This window comes from Gopherus flavomarginatus, chromosome 2 (assembly GCF_025201925.1).
Source record: "Gopherus flavomarginatus isolate rGopFla2 chromosome 2, rGopFla2.mat.asm, whole genome shotgun sequence".
In the NCBI taxonomy this organism is placed as follows: Eukaryota; Metazoa; Chordata; order Testudines; family Testudinidae; genus Gopherus; species Gopherus flavomarginatus.
The window spans coordinates 48,212,819-48,240,540 of NC_066618.1; the positions used below are offsets into that span (position 1 = coordinate 48,212,819).

General features: G+C 39.2%; 1 protein-coding gene across 2 annotated transcripts; it reads right to left on the bottom strand.

Annotated features, from left to right (window-relative positions):
- Positions 1–498: 498 nt before the first annotated feature.
- Positions 499–26,333, bottom strand: HEPACAM2 (HEPACAM family member 2). 2 transcript variants are annotated; one of them, XM_050939608.1, is made up of 10 exons: positions 26,255–26,324; positions 18,745–19,095; positions 16,971–17,255; positions 14,143–14,439; positions 6,906–7,031; positions 6,797–6,821; positions 6,637–6,674; positions 5,992–6,065; positions 4,271–4,380; positions 499–937 (listed from the first exon to the last, which is right to left on the bottom strand). In XM_050939608.1, the coding sequence occupies exons 1-10, from the start codon at positions 26,313–26,315 to the stop codon at positions 928–930; spliced, it is 1,377 nt and encodes a 458-aa protein (XP_050795565.1). In that variant the 5' UTR covers positions 26,316–26,324; the 3' UTR covers positions 499–927. The 2 variants fall into 2 exon arrangements, with proteins under 2 accessions (XP_050795565.1, XP_050795564.1); XM_050939607.1 differs by lacking the exon at positions 499–937 and having other exon boundaries at positions 4,267–4,380; positions 26,255–26,333.
- Between the last annotated feature and the right edge of the window lie 1,389 nt (positions 26,334–27,722).

Here is a 27,722-nt window from a genome sequence, read left to right on the forward strand (position 1 = left end):
AGAGGGGTGGGACTTAGCACACACATCTCTCATCACCATCTCCCATTGGCTAGCTTAAGCAGAGAGCTGCCTAGTATCCTGACCTGTGTGGATCACACTTTAAGGTTCTTAGTTCCCTCATTCATTGTATAGGGAGCCTAGGTACTTAACTCAGGCTTTGTGGATTGCAGTGTTGTTCCTGTAATTGTCTAGGCACCTAAACGTTAGGTGTTGCAACTCTCCTGGATCACAAAGCCTAAGAACCTTTTGTGGATCTGGGCCTTAAGAGGATAAAAATGGGAAGACAGCTTACATGCAAAGGAAACACAAATTAATACAAACAAAACATTCTGAATAATATACATATATACATTTTTAACTATGACAAATTAGTTTTTATAAATTGGTAAGTTACAGGTTAAAGTTACAAGAAAAATTTAGATACTGTCTCAAAAAAAAGATTTATTTTTCAGTCTGACACATTGTATTGTTTGTTATTGCCAATGTGCCACAGCTTCTCTTTTAAAAGTCCACCTCAATGGAAAGTTTAATACAAGTTCCTTTCCATGTTACAATATAACTAGCAAGGAAAGTCCTCTGGTCTGACTCCTAAGCAGCAATCCCAGACTTAATGATATAGTCTTTATTATCTATATTTTCTTTTGGCTCTGTTTTCTTTTTGCAGTTCAGAATGCAAAAAATTGTCAGCAATTAAAAAATCCCAGCAGCTTCAAGACACCATTAGTTAAACAAAATCAATAACCAAATCCAGTATGTTAGGAGCAAGAAAGAAAAAAGAATGGCTAGATTAAGAAAGTATTATCATTTTAGAAGCTAGCTTAGTCCTTTTGCCATTTTGAGAGCTGCAGACATTTGCTTTCCATTTCCAGTAAAGACACAGAAGTTAACATTTGCATTAGGATGTCTTGATTTGCTGTGCTTGCATCTTCATGTACCTCTAGAAAAGAACAGAACATTGATATTTATGCAACTTACAGGTGTAAATTTTCAGTATGATGAGCTGGGGTTTAGCAGAATGGTGCTCATTAATATTGGTGATGGTTGTATGACTAAGACACTGTGCACTCTGCTGAAGATTTCCCCTTAGGAGTCAAAGTAGTTGTGGCTCAATGAAAATGGTACAGTACTTTCCAGAATGGTATAGTAGTAGCTGGCGATACTGGTAAGTTGACACTGATATTGTTCTCACAAATTCAGGAACTGACATTGCTCATACCTTTAGAATGTCTGTGGGTAAACTGTGGCATTAATTTAGAAGAGTAAAAGTTGTGATGGTATTGCGATCAACATTCCTGTGTGCGACAAAACATAACACTAATGCAGCCTGGCTTCTTAGTGATTGCCTTGGTGATGAAAGTGTAGTTTTGGTGCTATATTAAGATATCCTTTCATTGTAAGAGACAGAAGAGTTCTTTCAGACATACAAATGTGCAGTTTATAAGCTACATTCATATCATCACTATAAGCCACACAGACCCTGAGTACCCATGGGTTACTAGCATCTCAGCAAGGGGCACTGGCTACCAGCTCAAGGAAAGAGGGCTGCAGACAGAAAACATACTCTTGGAGAGGGAGAACTTCTAGAGACATTTTTACTGGGTGCCCAGTCCATGATCATTTTCACAGAGACTCCCACACATTTACACTTTTTTTTTCAAGACAACTTTCTACCCTTGTGTACTCGATACAGTTTTCACTGTGGTAGGATGCCAATGGTGTGGTGTAAATTATGAGGTTAGCTGTTTGCATTGTGTTTTCACAGAGAGGGACTGACTGAAGTACTGAACATGAGTCACAGAACAGTCAACCATTCCTGAGTCTGAGTTCTTGTTTCAACAGAGTATGTGCAGTGGTGAGACAGCCCTGGGCTGGGCAAAAATTATGCCACCCCAGTTAATGTAACACATAATCATGGTGGTTGTCTGGTGAGATCTCTCTTTTAGATGCTGTGAATGTTTCAGCATGTTCATTCATTATCAGTAATAATGTACTCTACCAACTGTTAATGACTAGCAGGGACATGCTGAGTCAGTGCAGGCTCTCACAAGCCTAGTATTGAAATGATTGGGAAATATACAGATCTCCACTGCTTTTTGGCAGTCAGCGCAGCAGAAATTTGTGGCATAATAATGTCGTGTGTGTGTGTGTGTGTGTGTGTGAGAGAGAGAGAGAGAGAAAGTGTATATGAGAAACTGAGTTGGAAAGAATGTGTTTTTTGCTTCATTTCAGATGATTGTATCAAAGTTATAACAGCTTTCTCCTCTTAGATGAGATACAAGGTGTGAACTTTCACCAGTTGAAACTTTGAAAACTTGAGCCTGTTATTGCCAGTTTCCCAGTTTTGTGTGCAGCAGAATGATGTAACAGTTTTTCATAGATATTCAAATTCAGTTTAAGAGATACTGAGGGTGCATGAGAAGTTTGGATGAAAGGTTGTGTTTTATTAGACAATTCTTTTTATGGACCCATTCAGGCCCTCCACTAGCCACGGATGTCAGATTGTGTTCTGTGGTTGTTTACCCAAGGGGGGTGGATGAAAGCAACTTCCTCAAAATGGTTCTTATGTTTTTATTTTGATTCTTTTTGGGGTTCTGCAAAGTATGTGATATGCAGTGCCTAATATCTTGAGGAAATGGCCAATTTTAGCTGGAATTTTCCAGACTATTGTTAACTTAAAGATTGCATCTTTTCAACTTGGTTAGCCCAGATGGTTAGAGCCCCAGTCATTCTTCACACCTGGCTTTGTCTGAAGACATCATACGGAGGTGTAAGGTGAAGCAAATGATGACCACAACTATAAGAATGAAGGTGGCCTGATCAAAGCAACGGGTTAGGAAAATTAGCTTAAAATCCAAAGAGGAAGCTTTGATTGGCTTTGAGATTGTAAATCAAATATAACCAAGTATTTGGGTCTCAGAATTATGTTAAAGATATAAACCTGATTATACTGCCAGGATTAAAAGTTCTTTAGTTGGGATATGCACAAATGGGCAGCCACCTTCTTGGATTCCTGTTTAGGATTTGAAAGAATTGATTATGTGCTGTACTAATTGCAAGATCTAACTAATTTGATTTTTATATTAATTCAATACCTTTTCTAATTAATTGATTTGTTTTGATTTTGATTTGATTTCAGTTTGATAATTGTATTAATTAGTCCTTAGTTTAGTAAAGTTTGTAGTAGCTTAGTCCTAGTGAGTTCCTTTTTCTCGACTTTTTTGCTTGTTTATTAATTTTAATAATGTATATAAAGAATATTGAATCATTTTTTCTTTCAGTAAGCAACCTGGGCCAGAACCATTCAGAATCTGAGACTTTGTCTACACTACAGGTTACTTCAATATAACTCAGTTGCTCAGGGGTGTGAATAATCTCTCCTGTCTGCTCAGAGGCTCTCCACAACAAACACTACAGCAATGCACCTGCATCAGTGCAGTTGCACTACTGTAAGCATTGCAGTGAAGGTTTAGTCTGAGTAAAACAGCTTTTTTACTTAAGAGCCCATTTGGGTCTGTTTAATTTAACCTCTTTGGCTATTACATTGAAATTGGTTATTCCTGCACTAATTGGAATGGTTGGCACAATTTCTTCCCCACTACAAGCAAGTTCAGTGCCATTCCATCTGTCACTCCACAAGAACACAACTGACTGCATAGGAATGATCATCGGTATAGTGGAATTCAGTTTTGGCGATCACTGCTTATATTGATCATTTGAGCTACAGGAATCAGAAATTACTTTCCCAAAGCCCTTTTCTGTTCTGATGGTTTAGCCCCTTGCTTATACTGATCACTGAAGCATTTGGTTGTAAGGACAAGCATGGGACTCATTCCCCTGATTTATGCACTACTTTAAGGATCACTTGGCTGCAGATTAGGAATTTGAAAGAAATAACACTGTTGCAAGCTAACACTAACCTGCCTGGACATGAGTTCTGCTAGACATATTAATTCTGGCTTTGCAAGATGGAAATTTTCCATCTGTGCTGCTCTTATTTGAGAAGTTTTGTTTTCTAAATCTTGTAACGATAAAATAGCACAATCAAAATGTGGTTGTCCATATTTATCTTCATAACTAAAAGAAGGGTTTTAGCTGTGATGCTTGGATTCAAATCCAAACTTCTATGAAGTTCAGGCCATGTCTTCTTATAACAGATTCTCTTGCGCTCCCTCAGACTCACTAATTTATCAACATGTAATTTACATAATCTTACCCATCACTTCTGGATTTGTTTCTATATCTTTGGGTTACCAGTGCATATAGGACTTACTGTTGATGGTCTTCCTGTTGTTCTGGAATATGCTGAATAACTTCATAAACTGTACTGTGTAAATCCTGCGCTTGGACAAAGTCAGAGCCAGAAACAGGTTGACTTGGAACCTAAAAGTAACAGGCAATATTTTTGCTATGAGTACAGATGGGAAAAGCTGGAGCAGGAACTAAAGGTATAGAATAACCTTTCCTCCACTCCCCTCCCCGTCCTGCCTTTTTTTTTCTTTTTTTTTTAAGACATATGTTCTCCACTGATTTTGTTCACATTGCATAGCTCAATTTAATTAGTTTCAATTTTTTTTTGAGGAAGGGAATTTTATCATACTTACGATATGGCATTTCATAGACTTAAATGCAGTTAGAAACCCAGAAATTTTAGGATGCCCCTACTGCATGTAGGATAAAAAGTGCTTTACATTACTGTACCACAAATAATAAAGGGAGAAATAAGCTGGTGAATAAAAGCTGGAGACAAAGGACAAAAGTAGTCAGGGAAATGATTCAGGATACATTAAAAAAAAAAAAGCTAAGAAAATCAGGGAAGTGTGCAGTCTACGTAAGTCCAAGGAGAGCTGCAGTGAGTTGGCATAAAGAATGTACTAAAATGTTAAATTTGTTAATGAGTTACATATAACAATTTGTCCTTACCTCTTACATCTACAACATCTAGATTCAGCCTTCATCAATTACAGAGTTCACTCAATCTGCATACTCCCAAACTCCAATTCTGAACTATTCATCTTCCACCTCTGTGTCCCTTTCCTGCTGATCAATATGACTGCAGTGGGTTTAAGACTGATCTCAGCCACACTGGTGTAAAGCCAGAGTGACTGCACTGAAGGTAGTGGAGTTGCGCCAGTTCGGGAATCCATCCCACCACCTCCAATTCTAAGTCTCTGGTGTACAGTCTCTCCTTCTTTACTCTGTAAGGCCCTGGCTCTGTAAGGTATTTAAACATGTGTCTGACTATGAGACATGACTAGTCCAAGTGAAATCAGTGGGTCTACTCGTGTGTTAAGAACATTGCTCAAGTGGGTCTTAAACCCCTGACTCCTACCCTAGTCCTAACATCCCTCCTATCTTCATGAGTACTCACAGATGCTCTTCCTCCTTCTTTAATGCGTTCACCTTTGGAGTGGCTTACTGTTATCTAGACACTTGATGTTAAAAATTGTTTTCCTTGTCTACACTACAGGTTACTTTTAGTATAATTTTTCATTACTCAGGGATGTGAATAATCCACTCCCTGAGCGATATAAGTTTCATTGACCTAAGCACTGTTGTAGACAACACTATGTCATGGGAGAGCTTCTCCTGCTGACAATTCCTACCTCCGCAAGAGATGAGAGCTATATTAAGCCGATGGGAGAGCTCTCTCCCATTGGCTTAGTGCATGTCTACCACAAGCACTACAGCAGTGCAGTTGCATCAGTGCAGCTGTGCTGCTGTAGTGCAGATGTAGCCTAAATGTAGGATTGCTTAACAGAACTAACTTCTTTGCACTCCTTTGAACCTGGGCATGTCCCTGCTGCTTATGATGTAAATAAGCACAGTGAGTAACAGTACTGATGAATAAGCCATTGAAAGATCTCCAAAGGGGTATCTCCTGTGGCCCTTTTGAGCAAGCTGCATAGAGATTCTAGTGAAAATATTACATACTATAGTGAATGAAAAAGAGCCTTAATTGATTGGCTACTGGTTTATTGGTAAAACGCATACCGTAGGAACACCAGTGGGGTCTGGAAAAGCAACAAATTCATATATTCCAAAGTCATCCATAGCATTTTCATGCCCTAAAATTTTTAAAAAAAATTAATAGGTAACATAAATGCAAACGAGCACTTCATTAGGGATGGGCAAACTCATTCAGCCTACTTTTGAACCCCTTACTTTTGAGTTCAGAGACTGTGAAAGTTCTGCTGTCTTCTACTGTTCCACCCCTAGTAGGGCAGGCTCATTTCTCAGAACATAGAGCAGCCACACTGATGTTTAAACTATGCTTGGCTGCATCCAAGGGGCCATTACAACATTGAAGATAACTGGAGAGCAGTAATACTCTGGCCATCCCCCTTCACTAAGCCACCTTTCACATTGTCCCCATGAGGAGCAAGTCCCTATGCTGGGGAATACCCATGTAGCTAGTGAAGCATCTCTGTTGCTGCTCCATGGTCTGTGGAAGGAAGATTCAATCTAATTTAGCTAATCTATTTTAATATTTATATCATGCCCATCCCCAACGTATCTGACTACTGAAATGATCTAATACTCTTCCCCCATGGCACTATGAAGAGGCCCAGCCCTGTTCCTCAGGAACTGGAGGGTTTGAATTTGGCTTTATCCTCCCATTTCATTCTTTAGAATTACCTGAGAATGTTTGTGCCTTTCTGTAATCTGCCCCAGGCCTAGAAAACATAAACATGATTTTCAGTTTGATCTCACAGGCGAAGAAAAGAAATATAGCTCAAAACGAAAAAAACTCTTTTGGGGAAAGACTCAAAGCCGTATGAATGATTTATTGTACTACCTGCTCTGCAGCTTCCGTTGTATAACTGAAAAGAAGAGATAAAGGAAAATCAACCTTTTTGTTATAACGTCCAGAAAATACATCTGGAGTGTGTTTAAGTTTCACCTACCTTTATGTGGCCGATATCTTTTCCATAAGAATAGAAGAGACATAGATACGATCAAAAATAATGAAATTCCTGTTATTACTGCTAGAGATGACAAAGATTTTCCTTTCTGGGCAAGCCTCTCCAGTCCTGTGCCAAAGAAGAACAGATTCATAGCCTTCATAGCTAGTCCTTCACTATATACAATATGCTTTTTCATCTTAGCTGAAGAAGAGTCTCCAGACGTGATTTGTGGCCAGCAAACCTTGCACACAGATAACTCTTGAATTACTATAAACTAGATAATACACACTTTCCAAAAAACGTACCTGAAATGGCAACTTGGTACAATAATTATGTACGTTTCAGAAACCACTCCAAAACATGTATGGTACCAGGAACTAGACGGAAGCCACTATCAACATTATGGCAAACAGCACCAAATGCAAAAACAAGTGCATCTCAGAAGTATTTTGGAATTTAGCTCCACAAGGAAGTATGTAAATAGTCCTAACCTATGCACTGGGAGATGGAACTCCAGAGGGAATAGATCATTGATCAAGGTTACACAGGAAATCAATAGTGGAGCTAGGGCTAGAAACCAGATTTTCTTAGTTCAAATCCTGTTCATTAACTGCAAAACCCTTCTTCCTATGTAAATTGTTATTATAAAATATACACTTTTATGTGCCCATCACCATAGTAACTAAGCATCATGTACAAGACTCAGATACATCAGCTTTGGAAAACAGCCAAATTCTCTTTCCCTCCCTGAGTTTGTACCACTTTCTAAACAGAGATACTTTAATTAAAATGAACTGTTTGAGTTTTATCATTACCTTTGTGGTAGTATACAGTAAACAATATTATTAGACAATAACAGACTATTGGACTATCGTGTCTGCAATCAAGGATGGAATTTGACATCTACTAAAAAGTTCTCTCCTAAACATACAGGGGGATATCCTGTCCCCATTGAAATCAATGGGAGTCTTGTCGTTCCCATTCTGCAGGGTTTCTCTTTTTCTAAGATTTGTCCTTTATCAGCCATTTATTCAATAGTGATCGCAGAATCATTTCCTGAAGCAGGAATTACAACTCTGAAATGCAGAGCCAGATTCTGGCTAAGCCCTGCATAGGTAAGAGGCCTTACAGAGATCTCATCAGGAAGCATGGTCCCTGAACCTTACTAGCATTCCATTTGGCACCCGCTGTCTCCTACTCCTGTGTCCTGGTTAGCAGATTAGATGGGCATGGAGCAGTGAGCCCACTGCAATCTCTTAAAGGGTACAAGAGCTACCCTCTGGTGTGTGCTGCCAGGGAAGCTCAGGAGGAACTTTGGCTGACTCAGGCGGTATGCACCCTGCAAGTTGGAGCCACAATACTGTCTGTACAACACCCAGCAGTGCCCAGGGCAGAAGTTTGCCTTAGTCTGGGTTACATATGTAATAGGGAGTTTGACAAGCACTTTATAATCTACAATTCAGAAAAAATCAGTAGTTCAAGTGTTTTGGACGCACCATGAAATAGGGAAAAAGTTATTTATAGTTATCTCAGGTCATGAGACTGAACATCTGGTTTTATTATTTAACAGGTAAGTGGGGGTAGAGCTGATGGTAAAGACTTATTGTAGCTATCTTATCTAATTTCAAGAGAATAAAATGGTGTTTCTCAGTGCAGTTTCATTCTCCCATGCGTAGCTGGAGGGTGGCCATGTTCATTAGCTCTTGTTATAGACTATGTCTTCCGTTTTGTTTTGCAGCTATTTTACGTTTATGTATAGCATGAAATGTTGCTCGGAAAGACCTGGAGTTGAACTCTGCCATTCAGTCTCCAAACTGGAGAACTATGGACTTCCTCATTTCAGTCACAGCACTGAAATCAAAACCATCAGGAGAATTTTAGTTGGTAATTTAGTTTTTTGGTCTTATGTGTGCCAGTGCGCAGGCCCTGCCTCTTCCTCATCCACTTTGGGGCACTGATTTCCCCCATGGGGAAAAAAAAAGGGAGCATTCTCTTTGCTCCCCAGAGCTCCAGGGCTGCAATTCTCCCTGGTCATGACTCATAGGATACTTTCTCATGTAACAATGTTCTTACCAGACATGTGATATGATTGTTTTTACAATGGAAACATTTAATTTTGTACTCCAGCTAAAGAATCAACAGTACTATATTAACAGAACATTCTGACTCTCAGTAAGTGCTGTGTTAAAGCCATCTCAGCACCATGTTGGGCCTATGTGCGGGAGCCGCATACTGCATATACGGAGTGGCACATATACTGCAGTGCCTAGATATAGTGGGAGTCATAACTTAATTTCCTTGCCTTGGTTTCCATGACCGTGTTTGAAAAGGTTTGCGTGTTAAGGATATGTTTACACAGCAATTAAACACCCATGACTGGCCTGTGTCAGCTGACTTGAGCTTGTGGAACTTGGGGTATGAAGTTGTTTAATTGAGGTGTCCATGTTCGGGTTCAGGGGAGAGTTCCAGAGCTGAGGCTCCAGCCCAAGCCCAAATGTCTACACTGGAATTAAACAGCCTTGTAGTCTGAGCCCTGCAAATCCCAGTCATCTGACATAGGCCAGTCACAGGTGTTTAATTACGGGTTAGCTGTACCCAAAGACTCTTCATCTTGGATTGAACTTTGAGGAAGCCAACACATGCTCCTGTTTGCAGCAAACAGCATGTAAATAAAATCTGTTGTGTTCTCAGAGATGGAATATTCCACTCCGATTATATTTAAATGGAAAAGATTTGCATCCAGTTTTGAGATAATCCTTGTTCTTCCTCTCCCCGTAGCTCATTAGGTCTCCTTTTTGGAGCAGACCTCTGAAAAGAACTGCAACTCACTGGCAGTACTTGTGCTGGGTATATTTTCCAGTTCACGCATGAAAGGCTAACTTGCCCGGTACCAGTGCAAATGTTATTTGTGTCTCAAAGTCTGTTCTTAGTTAAATAAATAAAAAGAAATATCTCACCAAGTGCAAATATAAAAGAGATATGGGGTATCCATGGCATCACACAGCGGCAAACGTGTTTGATTATGCACAGTAATATTATAACCATATGCCATAGCTTGTAAAGTGCAGTGGTTCCATTTTGGCATTGCGAATGGGGTCAAGAATTATAATGACAGTAATTAGCAGACTGTTTCCAGACTGAAGGGTGCCAGTCAGAAATAAAGAATGACTGTGGGAGAAGTGAAACCAATGTGGATTAGGAACAGATGCAGCATTGCTTCCAGTAGTCATGCCAAATATTAAAAAAAGTGATTAATGGATATATTTTGAGGTCATATTATATATGATTGTAATAATGTAGCATATCAGTCATCATTAGGGACTGAACCAAGATTTCCAGAGCTGAGGGTATATGTTGCTACGGCTTGAGATAAAGTACTAAGTTTCTTAGCTGGCCACTATGACACACTCAACACTGAACAATGGGTTACATATCCAGAAGTATTCTGTTGACTGGTGGTTTATTAGTGGAAATGTTCACAAAACTCCAGTTTTATAAACTGTAGCACTATCAGATGTGATATTTGCTATTCTTCAATGTTAAAAAAGCTCCAAGCTTGCAGTCAGGAATTTGAAACAATATCATATGATTTAAGTGACTAATCACATATCACAAATATCAAACAGTTAAAGTTAATAGTTTGCAAATGAGACAAGGAAAAAATTGTTAGCATGAACTATTCTGAGTCTGTTAATCATGAATATATGTGTAATTTTAGGATGGGTCTGCAAACTATTCAGGAACAGAAATATATATATTCAAATTTGTTGAATAATGTAGTCACAATTCATAATTTGATCAATTCTAGCTTTCAGGGCCTTGTACACGTATCAGGGCTGCCGTCTCCTTTCTGCTAGTACGGATGTGGGAATTCTTTAGCTTATTACATGCTGAAGATACAGCAGTTTGGTCCTTGGGCTGGAAGTGAAGAGAGAGATGTTTAATTCCCAACTCTGCCACTATGTAGCCATAGGTATGTCACTTTATCTCTCTGTGCTTTGTTTTTGGGATTTATAGATCATTGATAGGTTTGTTGATCAGATTCTCACACAAACTGCTAAATTATACAACTCTCTAACATTAGTACTGCTGATCTTTGCTTCCTTTGCTCATATCTGTTGCTGAGTCACACTAAAGCAAACTTTTTCCAATGAGACTTATCTGCACATCATGACCAGATAGAGAGAGAGAGAGAAACAAAAATTATATTAAAAGAACCAAATTTTGGTTTCAAAGTTAAGCACTTGAAAGTTGGGAACTGCCAAATTAATGGTTGTGCATACCACCTTGTTTCTTTCCCCGTGCGCCCTACATGTGGCAAGGGTCATGTAGAAAAAGTAACGTGCTCATGTAATTAAAGTCAATACCATAATGCATAAACACAAAGTGGCACTTACAAGCTGGTCACTACCACTTTCCCCTATAACGGAAATTTTAAATTTTTAATATTTATTTACATGTGTTGCTACCTGAACTTTTCATACTGATTAGGGGTGAAATTCATCCATTCCTATGTAAATGGGCAACACAGGATATATGCACCAGGTAAATCCACTTCAAGTGTTACATTGGCCTGGGGCTGGTCTTCTGTACAGGACAGCATTTCACCCTTGGTCAGTTACAAGGTTAAATATATGAGCATTAAGCCAAACGTGCAACAAACCTTCACAATTACAGCCAGAAAAAGTTCCACCCCATCAATCCCCTCTTTTTCAATCAAAGCTCTCCCTTACCCGGAAGCCGGTGGAAACAGATGAATCTTTAAAGGATCCTTTAAAAGAGTAACTTCATTTTTATAGCCAAATAAAATTCATTCCTACAAGGCATCACTAAAATCTGTATAGAAAACAACTGTGTGGTTAACATAAATTTAACATTATTCCATCTTGTTTCAGTCCTACGAAGTAGTCTTGCAATTAGTGCTCAGCACCTTGCAGAATCATGTCCATAATTAAATAAATGCCTTTATTTTAAAATCCAACTCTCTAACACTTCTTTGCTAAAGCAGAACACTTTAGTTTACTGGATGAACTGTTTATAACTGTTCTCTTTGTAGTTTTAGTTGGACATATGTGTACAAAACTCTATAGGTGAATTTCAGCCCTAAGTGCAGAGAAGCTGCTGAAGATCTTCTGAAACATCTAAATTCTGTATAAATGCCTTAACTATTGAGGTTTAAGTGTTGTGTAAAACTTTGTTGTCTGTCCGCAGGCAGGATCAAACGAGGGACTTCTGGATCTTAGTGCATGAGATTCTACCACATGAGCTAAAAGCCACTGACTGTTAGCTAAGACTATAGAGCAGATTCATTTTATATCTCTTTAAGTGGCCTCAGTGCCACTAGATGTGACAGAACACCACACCTAGAAGGTGTGTGGGTTACATTTGCACGCGCTCTCTATCTTGGGTTGTGGGGGAGTGGAGACACAGAATATCTTCCTTGCAGAGTAATCATTAATCAGGTAAGATTACCATTAAAGACTTCAGAGTTTGGTCCCCAGGGAGAAATTCACTGGGTATGCATATCTTTGAGGCCACACTCAGACAGAATTCCAGCTGAAGTTAAAGGGAATTTTACCTGAATTGAGTGCAGCCTGGGATCCAGGGCTTAGGATTACTGGAATAAATCTTCAGAAACAGGAAGAACAGAAACAGGAAGAATGGTATAAAATGGAAAAAGCTGATTATAAATCCCATGAGATAATTTAACAAAGGAGATCTGCATTTTTTTAAGTACAGCTAAATAAAGAATATGCACCATGTGGACTTTGCTTTTTATCAGGCTTCAAAAACAAATCTCAAAACTGTTGCTCATGATTGTGAGTGTGTTTGTTTATTTATACACACAGATACTGCAGAAGTCCTGGTTACGTTTCAGGAAAATGCCATTTGTATTCCTAATGGAACACCACAGCTCTGTTTGCATTTCCCCCCTTCTAGTCACCACATTGTTTTATTTTAAACTGTATTATTTCCACTGAAAAATTGTAACCTGTTTTTTGCCAGGGTGTTTGAAAGCATGGAGCTTTCATTTGTGAAGATTACATTAAATCCATCTGAACAATAGACACCTGCTGTTCTTGTTTCTCTTAATAATAAATGTATGAACTCTTTGTCTGGTACCAGCAAAACAGGTTTGTGAAACTTTCTAAAAGGCAACAGTCTGACAGCTTGCTGTACATTAGTAATATGGCCACATTATCTGAAAAAAAAATCTATTGTTCCTTAGTAATTAAATTATTAACCACACAGAAAATGTTTTCTAATTAGTAATGAAAGGCAGTAGATAAGGAGATTTCAGACTTCAGCAGCATCCTACCATTTACAGTTGCTTTTCATTGGGATTCTCTGACAACAAATTGCTTTGCAGTTATTTAATTTTGGCATAGTATTATATAGGACCTAAATCTATCACATATTGAAAGTAAAGGAGAAACTCCATACGTTAGTACTTAGCCATAACTCTACATAAGAACACACGGGGCTAAAAACAACTTCCATATGTATCTTGTAATGAAACCATTAATTCACCAACACCTTTGTGCTTCTGCAAAGATAGCTTGTATTATCATCACACACTAGACTAAGACGTCTGTTCTACCAAGTCCCAGAGCCCTTTTGATGCCCATGTTTGTTGGCCCCTAATTGGCGATTCCAGCCATTGTTGAATGACTAGAGGCATCACTACTCCATACCATGTGCTGGTCATACTGCCTGCAGAGCACTCACAGCCCCTGCTAAGAGAGGGCGTGGGAAAGTGGACTTTGGAATAGAATCCAGGTGCCCTACGTGGCAGTGCAAAGCTAGCAGTCCAGCCTTAGAGCTCACTGTATTTTTGTGCCACTTTCTCTCAATATAGTTTCCTTTCTTATACTGAACACACTCAAGCAGAGATGGTAAAAAATGTGTATTAATTCTGCTTCGTGAATTGGTTATTATGGTAGAGAGCAGTGACATTGCTACTCAAAGGACCAAGTCCATTACAAGACGCAGCTGTGGTGAAATCCTGGCCTTATTGAGTGAGTGGCAAAACTCCCTTTTACTTTATTATTACTATTACTATTGCCAAGATGTCACTCCTGGTCTCTACCCTCTTGCTGAGGACAGGGAAGTTCAAAATATCAAGACAGTGTACTGGTTCATCACCTGGCTTGCACTCCAGTTGCTTGGTTCCCCTTAGGTTGGTACAATGTTTGTGTTATACTAGTGTGTTGTTATAGAGATTTTATGTTCTTACCTACAGAAGTAATGATCACTGTGAAATGAGTTTCATCCTGTTTTCCAGTCACATTGTTGTAAGCACAGCACATATAATCTACTGTTGTCTGGGCCACTTTTTCAGATAGAACTTCCAGATGGGGTCCATATTTGATAACGTGTGTAGTATTGTCAGCCCTTCGGATCCAAGAGTAAGTATTTGGTGGATTTGAGTCTGCTGAGCAATCAAATAGGATAGCTTCTCCTATGTCAACCGTAAACACCTCCCCTACTTTCAGCCCTTTATCTGAATTAACTGTAAGTCCGTAAGGTCCATCTGCATTAATATGAACAAGAAAAATTATCATAATAGAGAAAATTAAAATCAAAGAATAACTCTTAAAAATTCCAAGGATAAGTATAGACTTAACCTTTCAAATAGCTGCCGTATGTTCAATTATTCTGATTAAAAAGCTTCCAGTTAATTTAATCTGTCCTTATGTAGATAGATTTGTAACAGTCTTATCACAGAAAACACTCATGTAATATTGATCTGTTTGGGTGATATTCACCCAGATACTCAGCACAAGGCCTATGCAATGGTTAAAGTCCTCAAAAAAACTTTAGTGGGACTGAAGCAGCATAGGTAATGTAGTGTAATGAAGCAGTAGACCTCCTTCTGGCTGTCTGTACAAAGGTGAATTGGACCCTTTGTACTTAAATGCCAAGGTTACTGGCATAACTTATCTCTGTTCACACATAAAGATCAGTAAAATTGCACTGAAATATACCTATGTAAACATGTATATTGGTACTTACCACACAATACTTGCTTACGGAACTATCTTCCCCTTAGTAAGACATAGCATGGTGTGTCTTACATAACTTCAGACAATTATTTTTCATAAATGATCCTGAAAGCAAATGTTAACCTTCCTCTCATCCCCCTGACTTTTGCTGTGTTCAATTTTTAGTTCCTGGGTTTCCATTCTTAGTGAGCTTTCCCCTGGGCAAGGGGAGTTTTCCAGGAAACCAGCATAGGCACCTTTTCAGGGAACAGAAGACCATGGAGGGTTTTTTGTTGTTGGGTCAGGGTTAAAGACAACTTTTTAAAATGCAAAGCAAAACATTCAAAATCTACTAATTTTAAGAATTAACTTGCTTTTTTGCTTTCTGAAACCATTCAGTAGTTCTCACCCAACCCATTACTTTCACTGTCTTGTGCTTTAAATTCTCCCAAACATAGTTTTCATGTAAAGGTCATTGTCCCCTTTGCTCCATTTGGAGATTGTCAGAAGCAGAGGAATCAGAAACTTCTGTCTAGGTCTAAATTTGTTCTATTAGTTTCTCACAAGACTAGAAGAAGGAAATCTCAGTGTATAGAGGCCTGCACAGATACAAAATGTGTGTCCACATCCAATCTGCAGACATGGTCTGTGGAGATCTTTGGATATAAAGTGGATATCTACAAATTTGCAGGGCTCTAGCAATTTATCTCCTGAACTCAGATCTCCCACATAATACGGCTGCTTCTGCTGCAGCAGCCACACCACCAGACCAATAAATTCTCTCCCAGTCTTGTGTTGATTTATTTCTGAATGAAGCTATTTAACTGCTAAGTGCTTTGTGATCTATTATTATTACAATTAATAGACAAATCAAACAATGCTAATGAATAGGGATGAATAAAATAAAGAACCTTTTTTGATTCTGAGTGCAACAGCAGAATAATTCCTTCCTGGGATCCTACATTCTCCACTTCTCTTTTCCAGTATCGTTCTCAGCAGAAATGAGTCTCATGTTTCAGTGAAGCCTGTTTACTATATGACTTGTAAAATAATAAATCACCTGTACTTAGTAACAATTTACTACTCTGTGGGAACACTTCCAATTGCTCATATCACCATGGGACTGTTATCCATCTAGTTTCTGAGCAGATGGCAGGTATTTACTGTAAGTGACCTTTTTTATCACACAGTAACTCCCCCGCACAATGGCATATGGTGCATGTAGACCAGAGACAGGCAACCTTTGGCGCACAGCCTGTCAGGGAAATCTGCTGGTGGGCCGGGATGGTTTGTTTACCTGCAGTATCCGCAGTTTCAGCCAATTGCAGCTCCCATTGGCCGCAGTTCGCCGTTCCAGGCCAATGGGGGCTGCTGGAAGCGGCAGCCAGCACATCCCTTGGCCCGTGCCGCTTCCCACAGCCCCCATTGACCTGGAACAGCAAACCATGGCCAGTGGAAGCTGTGATTGGCCAAACCTGCTGACGCTGCAGGTAAACAAACCATACCAGCCCACCATTCTCAGGTAGGCAATGTGGCAAAGGTTGCCAATCCTATGCCTTTAAAGTCAGTGGAGTTACATCAGTGTGAAAATAATGTAAGTTAAATCAGAATCAAGGCTCTTGATTTTTTTACATATGCTTGTGAAGCACCATGCACACCAGTAATGCTATAGGCATAGTAAAAGGTAATGATAACTGTTAGAGATGGTCTTGAACCAAAACCTGAGATCCAAACACTCATGAACTTTGCAGGAACTAGAAATCTAAACGTGGATCTATGTCTAAATGTCTGATTATAATGGGCTGAACAAAAATCATCAATTTGAAGAACTCTATACTTTGAAATCCCGACCTAAATTCTGCAGCTCAAGCTGATCTTTAACAACTACATAAAGTTTAGCAAGTTCTACATTATATTATCATGGAGAGGGTATAGATGGACTGTTAAAGACCAATCTACTGTAAGTGAAAGCCAAAATATAAACTTGAATCAACTGCTTTGTGCCCATTCCATTGCCAGAGGTTCTCTCTCCGGGAAGCTCATTTAGACAAAAGTATGCATGAATATTTTATATACTTACAAAATATAGTCGGTGCAATTATCTCACTTTCCATTGCACTCACAGGATTGGTTGCCAAACAGCTGTAATTCCCAATGTCTTCTTTCATGACAGGGACAATTAAAAGTGTGTCATTGTTTGAGGAAAAGGTGTAACTAGAACTGGCATGCATAGGTTTCCCATTTTTCATCCACTGGTAACCTATCCTTGTACCTTTTCCAACAGTACAGGTTAATGTCATATTCCCCACATGCTCCACTACTCCCGAAGAAGGTTCAATTTGTACAGCTGGCTTTGTGACAGGAACTGTAAGTTAAATGGATATGAACAGTTCTAAACAAGATTTGCCATTTATATTAGGAGAATATGTCATTTACTGCCCAGGTGATATAAATGGTATTCATCACCCTTTTAAGAAAATACTTAGATTTCAAATTTTGTGCTGCTAAAAATGAAAAACAAAGGGTCATATCCTTAGCTGGTCCAAATGGGCATACTTCCAGTAACTTCACTAGAGCTAGGATGACCTACACTAGCAGAGGTTATGACACAATGGCTAGGAACAAATATTCCATTTTAATTAGAAGAATTAATCAAGTTCATGCTGCATGCATTTTTCCATTCCCTGCTCTTTTTTCTCTGTGCATGTATAACTCCCACTCACATGAATGGAAGATACATACGTAGGAGAAGAATAGATCCATATTCACAGCTACCTATTGACCTAGAGAAAATGAACCACTTGATGAAAGTGAACCACATGAGCCTCTATTTAGGGCCAAACTTTCCCCTCAAACCTTATTATCTTCTCTGTTGGGTCTGGGGCCACCTGCCTACCACCCTCCAGCATCTAGATAGCATGAAATCCTGAGCAGGCAGCTGCCTCCAGAATTTCCTCAAAGTCAGGTTTCCTGGTACAGAAAAAAGCTCATGCAAAAGTGAATGCAGCCTCAAGGTGAGTAAGGATGGCAGAACTGGGCACTGTGAAAACAGATTATTTCCTGAGATCACTATAGGCCAGGGGTCAGCAGCCTTTCAGAAGCGGTGTGCCGAGTCTTCGTTTATTCACTCTAAGTTAAGGTTTTGTGTGTCAGTAATACATTTTAATGTTTTAAGAAGGTCTCTTTCTATAAGTCTATAATATATAACTAAACTATTGTTGTCTGTAAAGTAAATAACATTTTAAAAATGTTTAAGAAGCTTCATTTAAAATTAAAATAAAATGCAGAGCCCCCCCACCGGCCAGTGGCCAGGACCCGGGCAGTGGTTGCCACTAAAAATCAGCTCACGTGCCACCTTCAGGGGATGGGAGTGGGGGAAAGGATAGCTCAGTGCTTTGAGCATTGGCCTGCTCAAGCCAGGGTTATGACATCAATCCTTGAGGGGAACACTTAGGGAATCTGGGGCAAAGTCAGTACTTAGTCCTGCTAGTGAAGGCAGGTGGCTGGACTCAATGACCCTTCCAGTTATAGGAGAAAGGTATATCTCCATTTTTTTTTAAAAAAGGTTGCTTACCCCTGCTATAGTCCATTTAATTTCATAGTAGTTATATGATGCCTACAAACCCAGTTTAATATACTCCCAGGATTAATAGGGCACCAATCAATAAACACATTTTGTTGAATAATTAACCATTGCAGTTTTGAAAATAAGCATAAAATTACTTCAGTGAGTTGATTTATTCATACACAGCCAGACTGAATCACACAGAACTGTAGCTGGATTCCAGGTGATTAGAAACTTCACAAAAGTTATTTTATTTGCAGCACTAAAATACAGTATTTTATTGACTTACCATCAACAGTGACTTGAATCTTTTGATTGGCTGATATTGTCCCATTTCCATGGACATTGACTTTTACAATGTAATTGCCTTCATCAGTAACATGTAATGGATTGATCATCAAAGATGCATTAGGTGGTATGAGGGTAAACTTGTGTTTATATTCCAGGTCGGGTACTACTGACTGATTCACAGAGCCGAGTAAATATTTGGGGATACTCTGAGGTTTCTCAAATAGCCATATTATCTGGATTTCAGAAGCTGTAGTGTTGAAATTGTAGTCAACTGTAAGATGGAGTGGTTGTCCTTCAATGCCATGTATAGTATGTGATGGTACCGTCAGCCTTAGCGCAGAACAAATACCTGCATAAAAATGGAATGAAAAAAAAAGAACTAGGAACACAGGAAATTCTAAATGGAAACTCTTATGGTACTATGGTCATGTTCTCAAAATGGTCCTGATCCAGCTCCCACTGATGCAAATAGAAAGATTGTTATTGACTTCACTTGGAGTTGGATCAGATTTTATAGCTTGATTTTCAAACCATTTCTCCTATCTTACACAAAATAAAACTGATTTGCTTTAAATTAGATGTCACTTCTCATCTAATAGGCTAGGATATTTTTTTAAAGTTTGACAAAACTTAGAAATGGAGTTCTAAGGTTATGGTGTTTGTAATAATTTTCTTTGTTGAAAATGTTCCAAATATTTGTGAAAGAAAGTGAAATATCTTTTATTGGACCAAGTTTTTTAGTGAGAGAGAGACAAGCTTTTGAGCTTACGCAGTGCTCTTCTTTGTCTGGGAAACTAAGGGCAGGTCTATACTTAAAACACTGTGTCGGTGCTTAAGTGAAGATGCTCTTATGCTGATGCGAGAGAGGTCTTCTGTGGCTGTAGTTAATTCACCTCTGTGAGAAGTGGTAGCTATGTTGATGGGAGAAGCTCTGCTGTCGACATAGCATTGTCTACATGGGGGGTTAAGGTTGGTGTAACTATATCGCTCAGGGATGTGGATTTTTCACATCCCTGAGTGACATCATTATACCAATATAGGTCTGTAGTGTAGACTTGCAAAGTGTCACAGCTAAATACAAGATTTGAACAGATTGTTTCGTATGAGTAGTTAACATATATTTCAAGGGATAATTCAAGGTCAAGTGGTTTCCTCCAGTCATAGGGAGGAAAGGAAATGGTGCGGATCTAAACGTTCCAACTCCACTGATTACTACATGAGTGTCCCATAGAGTGTCCTTGTTTGGTGAAGGCCTCCCAAATACCCTGAGAGAACCTTCTTCAATACAGATATAAAATCCCCTCTGACCACACACCCCTAATTGTCACCTAGCACCCTGCTGTGGAACCCATATGGGTTATCACCAAACAACTACAACCCATACTTGATGGGAATTTCATCCTGAATGAAATCTTTCCTGAATCTCTGCTTCTGGCCTTCAAACAACCTCTCCAAGCCATCATCAGAGGCACACTCCCTATAGATCAGGGCACACCAACTCAAAGGGGCACCAGATGCTGTCAGAACAACAGATGCAAAACCTGCAGACATATCTTCACTGCTACAATGATCAACACCCTCTCCCAACACATCTTTCAAGATCCATGGGTCCTATACATGCCTATCACAACATGTGATGTACCTCATCCAGTGCACTAAATGCCCCAATAGCAACTATCTGGGTGAAGCTAGACAATCACTAAACTCTCAAATGAACTCAAACAGGAAAATGATAAAAGACAAAAATACCACATCATTGTTCAAAATACAATCACTCTCTATCTGACCTATCATCCTCATCGTCAAAGGAAACCTGCACAACACTTTGAAAAGATGAGCTTGGGAACTTATATCCATAACTTTACTAGAGACTAAAAGTCATGGACTGAATCGAGACAATGGATTTATGGTTTATTACAACAATCTATAACCTGCTAACAGCCCCTCCCAGCTGCTTCTTCCCACCATAGAGCTATGCATCCACCTCTGCCACTTGAACTAAAGGAGTAACGGATAGCAGTAGTAGGTTGTTATCCTCTCTGTGGATCAGCATTAGAGATGATGAGACACTTTGCCAGTGGGTTTCACAGAAATTGGCTAACTGCAGAGGAATGGTGCAACTCAGGAATCTTGGGTTCCATTCCTGGCTCTGGAGGGGAGTGTGCTCTAGGGGAAACAGACTCTATTGCCCATTTCCCTCAAGCGTGATCCCTTCTGCCCCTTTCCTTCCAACGGTTGCTGCCCCAGTCCTGTTTCTTTCTCACCCTGGCTCCTTGTCCCCATTCCATTTCCCCCACCTAGCCAATCTCCGTCTCCACTCCTCAGACTCCTCATCCCCACAACAGGGTGGGATGTGTGTGTTTACTCTGAGAAGTGGAAGATTACTCCAAAGGCCATCCCCACAACTGGATTACAAAGACTTTTTATGTAGAACAAAGGAAAATAAGAGACTTCTGACTGAAAAATCCTATTAGTATTGAAGTACAACGAGAGGCAGGAACAGAGATAACAGGTGATCTTTAACTTGTCCACAATTAATTCATGGAGAAAAGTGGTTCCTTGCATCAGCTTGTCAGAACACTGAGCCACAGTTGAGGAATATCAGTTAGCAAAGCAGAGAGGAGATTCAGGGCTTGGCTACACTTGCGAGTTACAGCCCAATAAAGGAGCCCCAGGTGCACTAGCTCATTACCTGTCCACACTGGCAAGGCACAAAGAGTGCTCTGACTTTGTGGCAACAGTGCAGCTAGTTCTCCACCTTGGCAAGTGGAATAACGTTTGCTGCACCCTTGGTTACAACGCATGGGCGTTAGTGTGAACGAGGTGTTGGGTTACTGCGCTCTGATCGGCCTCTGGAAACATCCCATAATACCCTTAAGTCAAGTGGCCACTCTTGTCATAGTTTTGAACTCCTGTAGGAATGCGGAAATGCCCTATCAAAGCTCTGTTTCTGATAGCCGGCATGCAAGCCATTACTGTGGAATGCTGTGTGTGTGTGAGAGAGAGGCGCGGGGAAAGAGGAGATCTGCTGCTGTCTGAACTTACAAGACAGCATGCTGACATGCTCTCAGACCCCTAAAAGCCCACGCTCTCTCCCCCCCACTTATATACAACACACTCCCTGTCACACTCCACCCCACCCCCTCCCATTTTAAAAGTACGTTGCAGTCACTTGTATGCTGGTATAGCTGCTCATAATGCACCTCTCCCAATGCTGCTGCAAGTGCCTCAAATGTGGCCACGTCAGTGCTCTTGAAGATGTCAGTGTGGACAGATTGCAGCACTTTCCCTGCTGCGCTCTACAAAGGCTAGTTTAACTCAAAGCGCTCTGCATCTGCAAATGTAGCCATGCCTTAAGGAAATAACATTTGTTTTCACTTTCAAGACAATGAGCTGCAGGGAGATAGTCTGCTAGGGTGGGGTTCTCAGAGGCTAACTGCAAACTCTGATGATTTGATCAGGTGTTATCAGTGTGTGGGAACTTGTGTATGATCATAGGGAAGTGAGGACTGAAGAAGTTATCAGGCAAGTTGTTTTGCCAAAGATTAATGTTTTATGTGAACAATGCTGGGTGACTCTTGGCTCTGGAAAAATAAACTTCATCAGAATACAGTCTGAAATACTAGAGCCATTTTAAACATTTATACTTCTAATTAAATTAAAGCAACAGAATCTTATTATGGTCAAACTTTACATTGATGTTACCCTGTCATATTCAAAGAGCTACTAAATATTATGTTGAATTGAAGTCAATGGACCAAATCTTTATTCATTTCTTATTGATGTTTCCATCAGGCAAAAGTCCCATTAAGTCTGCAGTTAACATGTTCCCAAGGGTTCAAGTGACATTTTGTTTGACCTTTGTTGAAGATAGGCAAAACTTCCAAAAATGCCTAAGTAATTTAGGAACCTAAATTCCATTAAAAGCCAAGGGGAATTTAGTTCCTAAGTCACTTTGATACTTACTCATCACTTATATTAGGTGAATCCCAGAAATAATATACTATTGTTCACAATAATGATGGTATGTTTGATCGGCGAAATACCTCCACTGTGGAAAAATGGTTCTCCAGGGGCTTGGAGTTACAGTACTAAATATGGAAGTTGGCCAAGATTTAAAAAAAATTGCTTAAGTTCAGGTGTCTAAATCCCTTGGCCTGAGTTTCAAAAGTGTTGAAGCTCTGAATATCTCCTATTAAAGTCAATTGGATTGCTGGATACTTGGCATTTTTAAAATCAGGTAACTTATTTTATAGGATACATCTATATGGCAGCTGGGTGATGTAATTCCCAGCATGGGTAAACAAACACATGCTATCTTTGCTTAAGTGAGCACTTATAAACAACAGTATGACCATGGCAGCACAGATGATGGCTCAGGCTAACCACCCATGTACGTACCTTGAGGAGGTCAGACAGGATTGTATTCAAGTGGCTAGCCCAAATCACTGCTTGTGCTGCCATGGCAATACAGCTATTTTTAGGTGCTAGCATGAGCAGAGCTAGCCCATGTATGTCTACCTGAGTTAGGAATTACATGTCACAGTTACTGCGCAGATATACCCATAGACACCTAAAACTGATTTTAAGTAATCATTTTTGAAAATCTTGGTTGTCTGTTTAATTAGTCACTAGCATGCACAAGTTTTAATTTTGCTCCTGCCTGTGACATGGAAGATATCTTTATGAAACTCCTTGACTGCATCATAAAATTTAGGCGTAAAAGGCAATATTTAAAAAATGTCCTTGTTCTACAGAGCCACAAAATTTTACCTCATGCAGTAATCAAGAATATTCCAAACTTAAACATGTTGCTATGTATAGCTTGCCAAATAATGCATGCATTTTTCCAGCAACAAAGACCTCTTAAAACCAGTTTTTCTGTATTGACTAGAAACATGTTCGGTTTTACCAAAGTGACCTCCAGCTGGAACTCAAAGCAATCTATATTTTGCTTCCATATCGCTCTTCAAAGTATTAGCAAGCACAACAGAATCATTGTTGACAGAAAACAGAGTATGCAGCTTTAGTTTAAATAAAAACCATGACTTCATATTCTTAGTTGACTGCATAAACTGAAACCTACCTAGTGAGGTTTCATTGTTCTCTGGATTCTAAAACACTCATCACTTTATCATCATAAAAAAAGCTAGGTCTGTTTCTCAACTGCTTTGCATTCTGTGTAGTCATTTATCCCTGTGTAAAATGTGAGTAAAAGGCTACCAATTCTCAATTGATCATTTTTACACCCACTCTGCAAAGATGTAAATGCATTTACATGGTGCAAAACAGTGGCGTGTCAGACCCCTAGTATTTATGGTGCCAGGAGTTCACATACTTTCATAAATAAATAGATTCTGAGACCAGAAGAGACCATTATGATCATCTAGTACAGGGATTGGTAACCTTTGGCACATGCTTGTCAGGTAAATCCACTGGCTGGCTGGGATGGTTTGTTTACTTGCAGCATCTGCAGGTTCAGCTGATCACAGCTCCCACTGGCCGCAGTTCACTGAACCTGCAGACGCTTCAGGTAAATAAACTGTCTTGGTCAGCCAAAGGATATCCCTGATGGGCCATGCGCCAAAGGTTGCCGATCCCTAATCTAGAATGACCTTGTGTACAGCACAAGCCATAGACCTTCCCCAAAGTAATTCTGAGCACATTTATTTTAGAAAAACATCCAAATGCTTGGTCATTTGGGTCAGAGAGAGTGAGAGCACATTGTTTACACATTCTGTTTATAGGGCCAAATTCTGCAGTCCTTAACTGAGCAAAATGTCTATTGACTTCCAGGGGAGTTTGGCTTGACTAGTATTTGAGCCAAAGCCCACTAAAGTAATTGGAAAGGCAGACATGGTATTCAGTGGGCTTCAGATCATGACCTCAGGACAGGAAAATTTGACCCTTGTACTGATAAAAAAGGCAATTAACATATGAGGAAGCTTATAAAACTCTGTATCTGAGAATGTATGGTATGCCTTCTTGATGTATGTGTCTACTGCAAAGCATTATATTTAAATGATAATGTAAAAGCAAAGTTTGATCTTCTGTAGGGTTTTAGTCAAGTGGTCTAACAAAGATTAATACAGATAGAACAGCAAAAAGGAAATATCAACTTTTTGTATTCACTTAAAATATGGGTGTTATTTAAAAAAACCTCAAACCAATAATCTTAATTTTGATGACGCCATGGTACTGGGAGAGCAGAACTTTGTGGGTACAAACCTGCAGACCCGACACAAACTCTCCTTCACTCCAAATGCTGACTGATGAAATCTAGCAAAATAGTCTACAATATATTGAGTTCACAAAGATAAAGGAAAGCAAGGTAAAGCAAATATCCCTTACATTTAGATTACATGAAGGCACAATACTCTTGTAATGTTACATATTCCTTCTGTTGGAATTATATAAACATCTAAATAAAGCTGAAGTTAATTCTAAAAAGCTGTAGAAGAATTGTTGGAGAGATTAAAGTCGAATTTTATCTAGTATCTAATCACAACAGACTCTTATGGAAGTACATTGGACATCCAAATTTATCCAAAATTCATAGTTGACAAATATCTGCTTATAAAAGTAACACCCAAGATACTGAACAGAATGTATTATTAATGGTAATACATTCTCCAGTTCACCAAGTGACAAAGTTAGAGCTTTTGGTAGTGGTTGTTACAAACCTCTTCAGCTTTAATAGCAAAAATATTTTATTTTCCTTTTATGCCAAAACTAAAATCATGCTAAATGGTGAATATTAGAAAAAAAAAAGAATCCTATTCTTTAGGGTGTAAAAACTAAGAGTGCAAAAAAAAGTCAAACTACAAGATATTTCCTTGAAATACAATTTTCTGTGAAATCTTTCCCTCAGATTGCCAGGGGAGAAATTTTATTTATTTATTTATTTATTTTGGTCAGGAACTTCCCATATCAAAATATCATGCCAAAATATGTTTAAATCATGCAGTCTCAATTTTAAATATTTACAATCAAGTATTACATGGAGGGATTAAAAAATAACACCTTCACTGTCAAGCAAAATAAAGCCACTTTCCAAACATATTTTTGAACGGATAATAGCAACAACTTCCATGCTAAACCTTGACCTCACCCTGTTAACCCTTACTCATGGTAAGTCCTTACTCAAATTAGTAAAGGTTTGCAAGATTGGTGCTGGGGAGAGCTAATTATTTTCATCTTTGTGGTGCAGACATTAAAAAGAAAGTAGAATGTACTGTAAAGTACTTAGTAAACATTAGAAAATGTCTCACGCAGTCAATGTCCATGTTTTACTTACACATTATGTACAATATTAGTGTATGATAGTTTACAGACTTTCTGCTTTTCTTACTAACACAAGATCTACTATTGGGTTACAAACCTCTAGGCTGATTTTTTAAAAATCTGACAATTTAACATAGAAAATCCATTAATTTTTTTAAGTATAAAAATGAACCATATATCCAGAGTGAAAAACAACCACCATAATAATACATACTGTATCTTACCTAAAAGCAGAAAATATATATTGCACTGTAAGTCACAAAATGTGTTGCTAAAGGGCTCCATGAAAGCATCCTGTCCCATGCAAATATCACCTTCTTCTCAGTGCTAAGTCAGTGCTTGGTCCAGCAGCTGCTGGTTTATTTGCCAGGGAAATCAGCAGTGAGTTAACAGACCCTATCCTGTCTACTGCCTTGTGTGATTTGACTATGTGTATACAAAGGACACGGGGAGTGGAACACCTGTTAGCTTAGTACGCAACATCTTCATTGCCTGTGACTCTATCATAATATTGCCCTGGTATATTCACAGCAAATATGGAGTGTGATAAATCGGGTATAGAGTATGAATCACTCTGCTTTCATAAAAATTAATGTGAGTAAAATTTATATAGGTATTTATGTTATATATAGTTACAGTAAAAAAAACACTGACCTGCTAGATACATATGCTAACTTCAGATAAGAATCCAGTAGTCAGATATGCAAAAGACCTGTTAGATCATCCCACTGAGCCCCTTGCAATGGTAGGATCTCTGCTGTCCACTGTCATATGAGATATTAAACACCTTTTACAATGGATCTTAGCCAAAAAGGCAAACAAAAAATTCATACAAAAGAGTTAGATTGTAGTTAGATCTATTGTAAAATGCATGCTTCCGAACAATTGTTGCTCTGCAATTATCTTTGTATTTCCCTTAAAATATTACAGAATAATGCTTATTTTGGCATGGCCTGATTTCCTGAGATTTTTTTTTATCCCTTTCTGAGCCACGAGTCTGTGAAGTCATGGTAGTGCGTCTACGAGATATATTCTAACAAAGGATCTACTGTCCAACCTGTGAATCTTACTCAGACTGCCAAGCTAGCTGCCCGTCAATATGTGTTCTGCATTAATTTACTACAGCTTAAATTAATGATCATATACAATCTGGATTTTATCCAAGGCTCACTGTGCAAGCCTAATCAGCCGCAAACCAAGGCAACCCCCCTTCTGCCCTCCTTCCATGTGCAATAATTTCCAACAGCAAATATTTGCACCTATACAAGTGGTTATAAAAATATTAAGTTTTCATTAGATAGCATTTAGGCAGACACAAATAAATCTCTCAAATATTGGGCTAGGTTGTGCCTTCCCTTGTGTGGGAGGGAATGGTTGCAAGGAGCCCTTCTGCACCTCACGTAAGCCCCTGTGCTGAGGTGAGGGACAATCCCTGTCTTTGTGTTCAGAGGGCTCAATTGTGCAAAATGCTGAGCTACTCATGGTGGCAAGCATTCTCAACTCTCCCTGAAGTTAATGGGAGCTGAAGGCACTCAGCACCTTCAGGGTGGTTCAGCACCTTGTAGGATCAGGCTCTGGGAGGGCAAGGACTGCTCCAAGATAATGTCAGTGTCCCTGGAGGGGATGGAAGGAGGTATGCCCGGGCCATGGAGCCATCACCCACTGGCCAGCAGAGGAAGAGCATATGATGGC

Coding starts and splice junctions, on each gene's coding strand:
- HEPACAM2 (XM_050939607.1), bottom strand. CDS start 26,333: ATGGGACAGGATGCTTTCATGGAGCCCTTTAGCAACACATTTTGTGAC. Junction 6,675..6,796: donor CAACGGAAGCTGCAGAGCAG/GTAGTACAATAA, acceptor TATGTTTTCTAG/GCCTGGGGCAGATTACAGAA. Junction 6,066..6,636: donor AAAGGCACAAACATTCTCAG/GTAATTCTAAAG, acceptor TAAAAATTTTAG/GGCATGAAAATGCTATGGAT.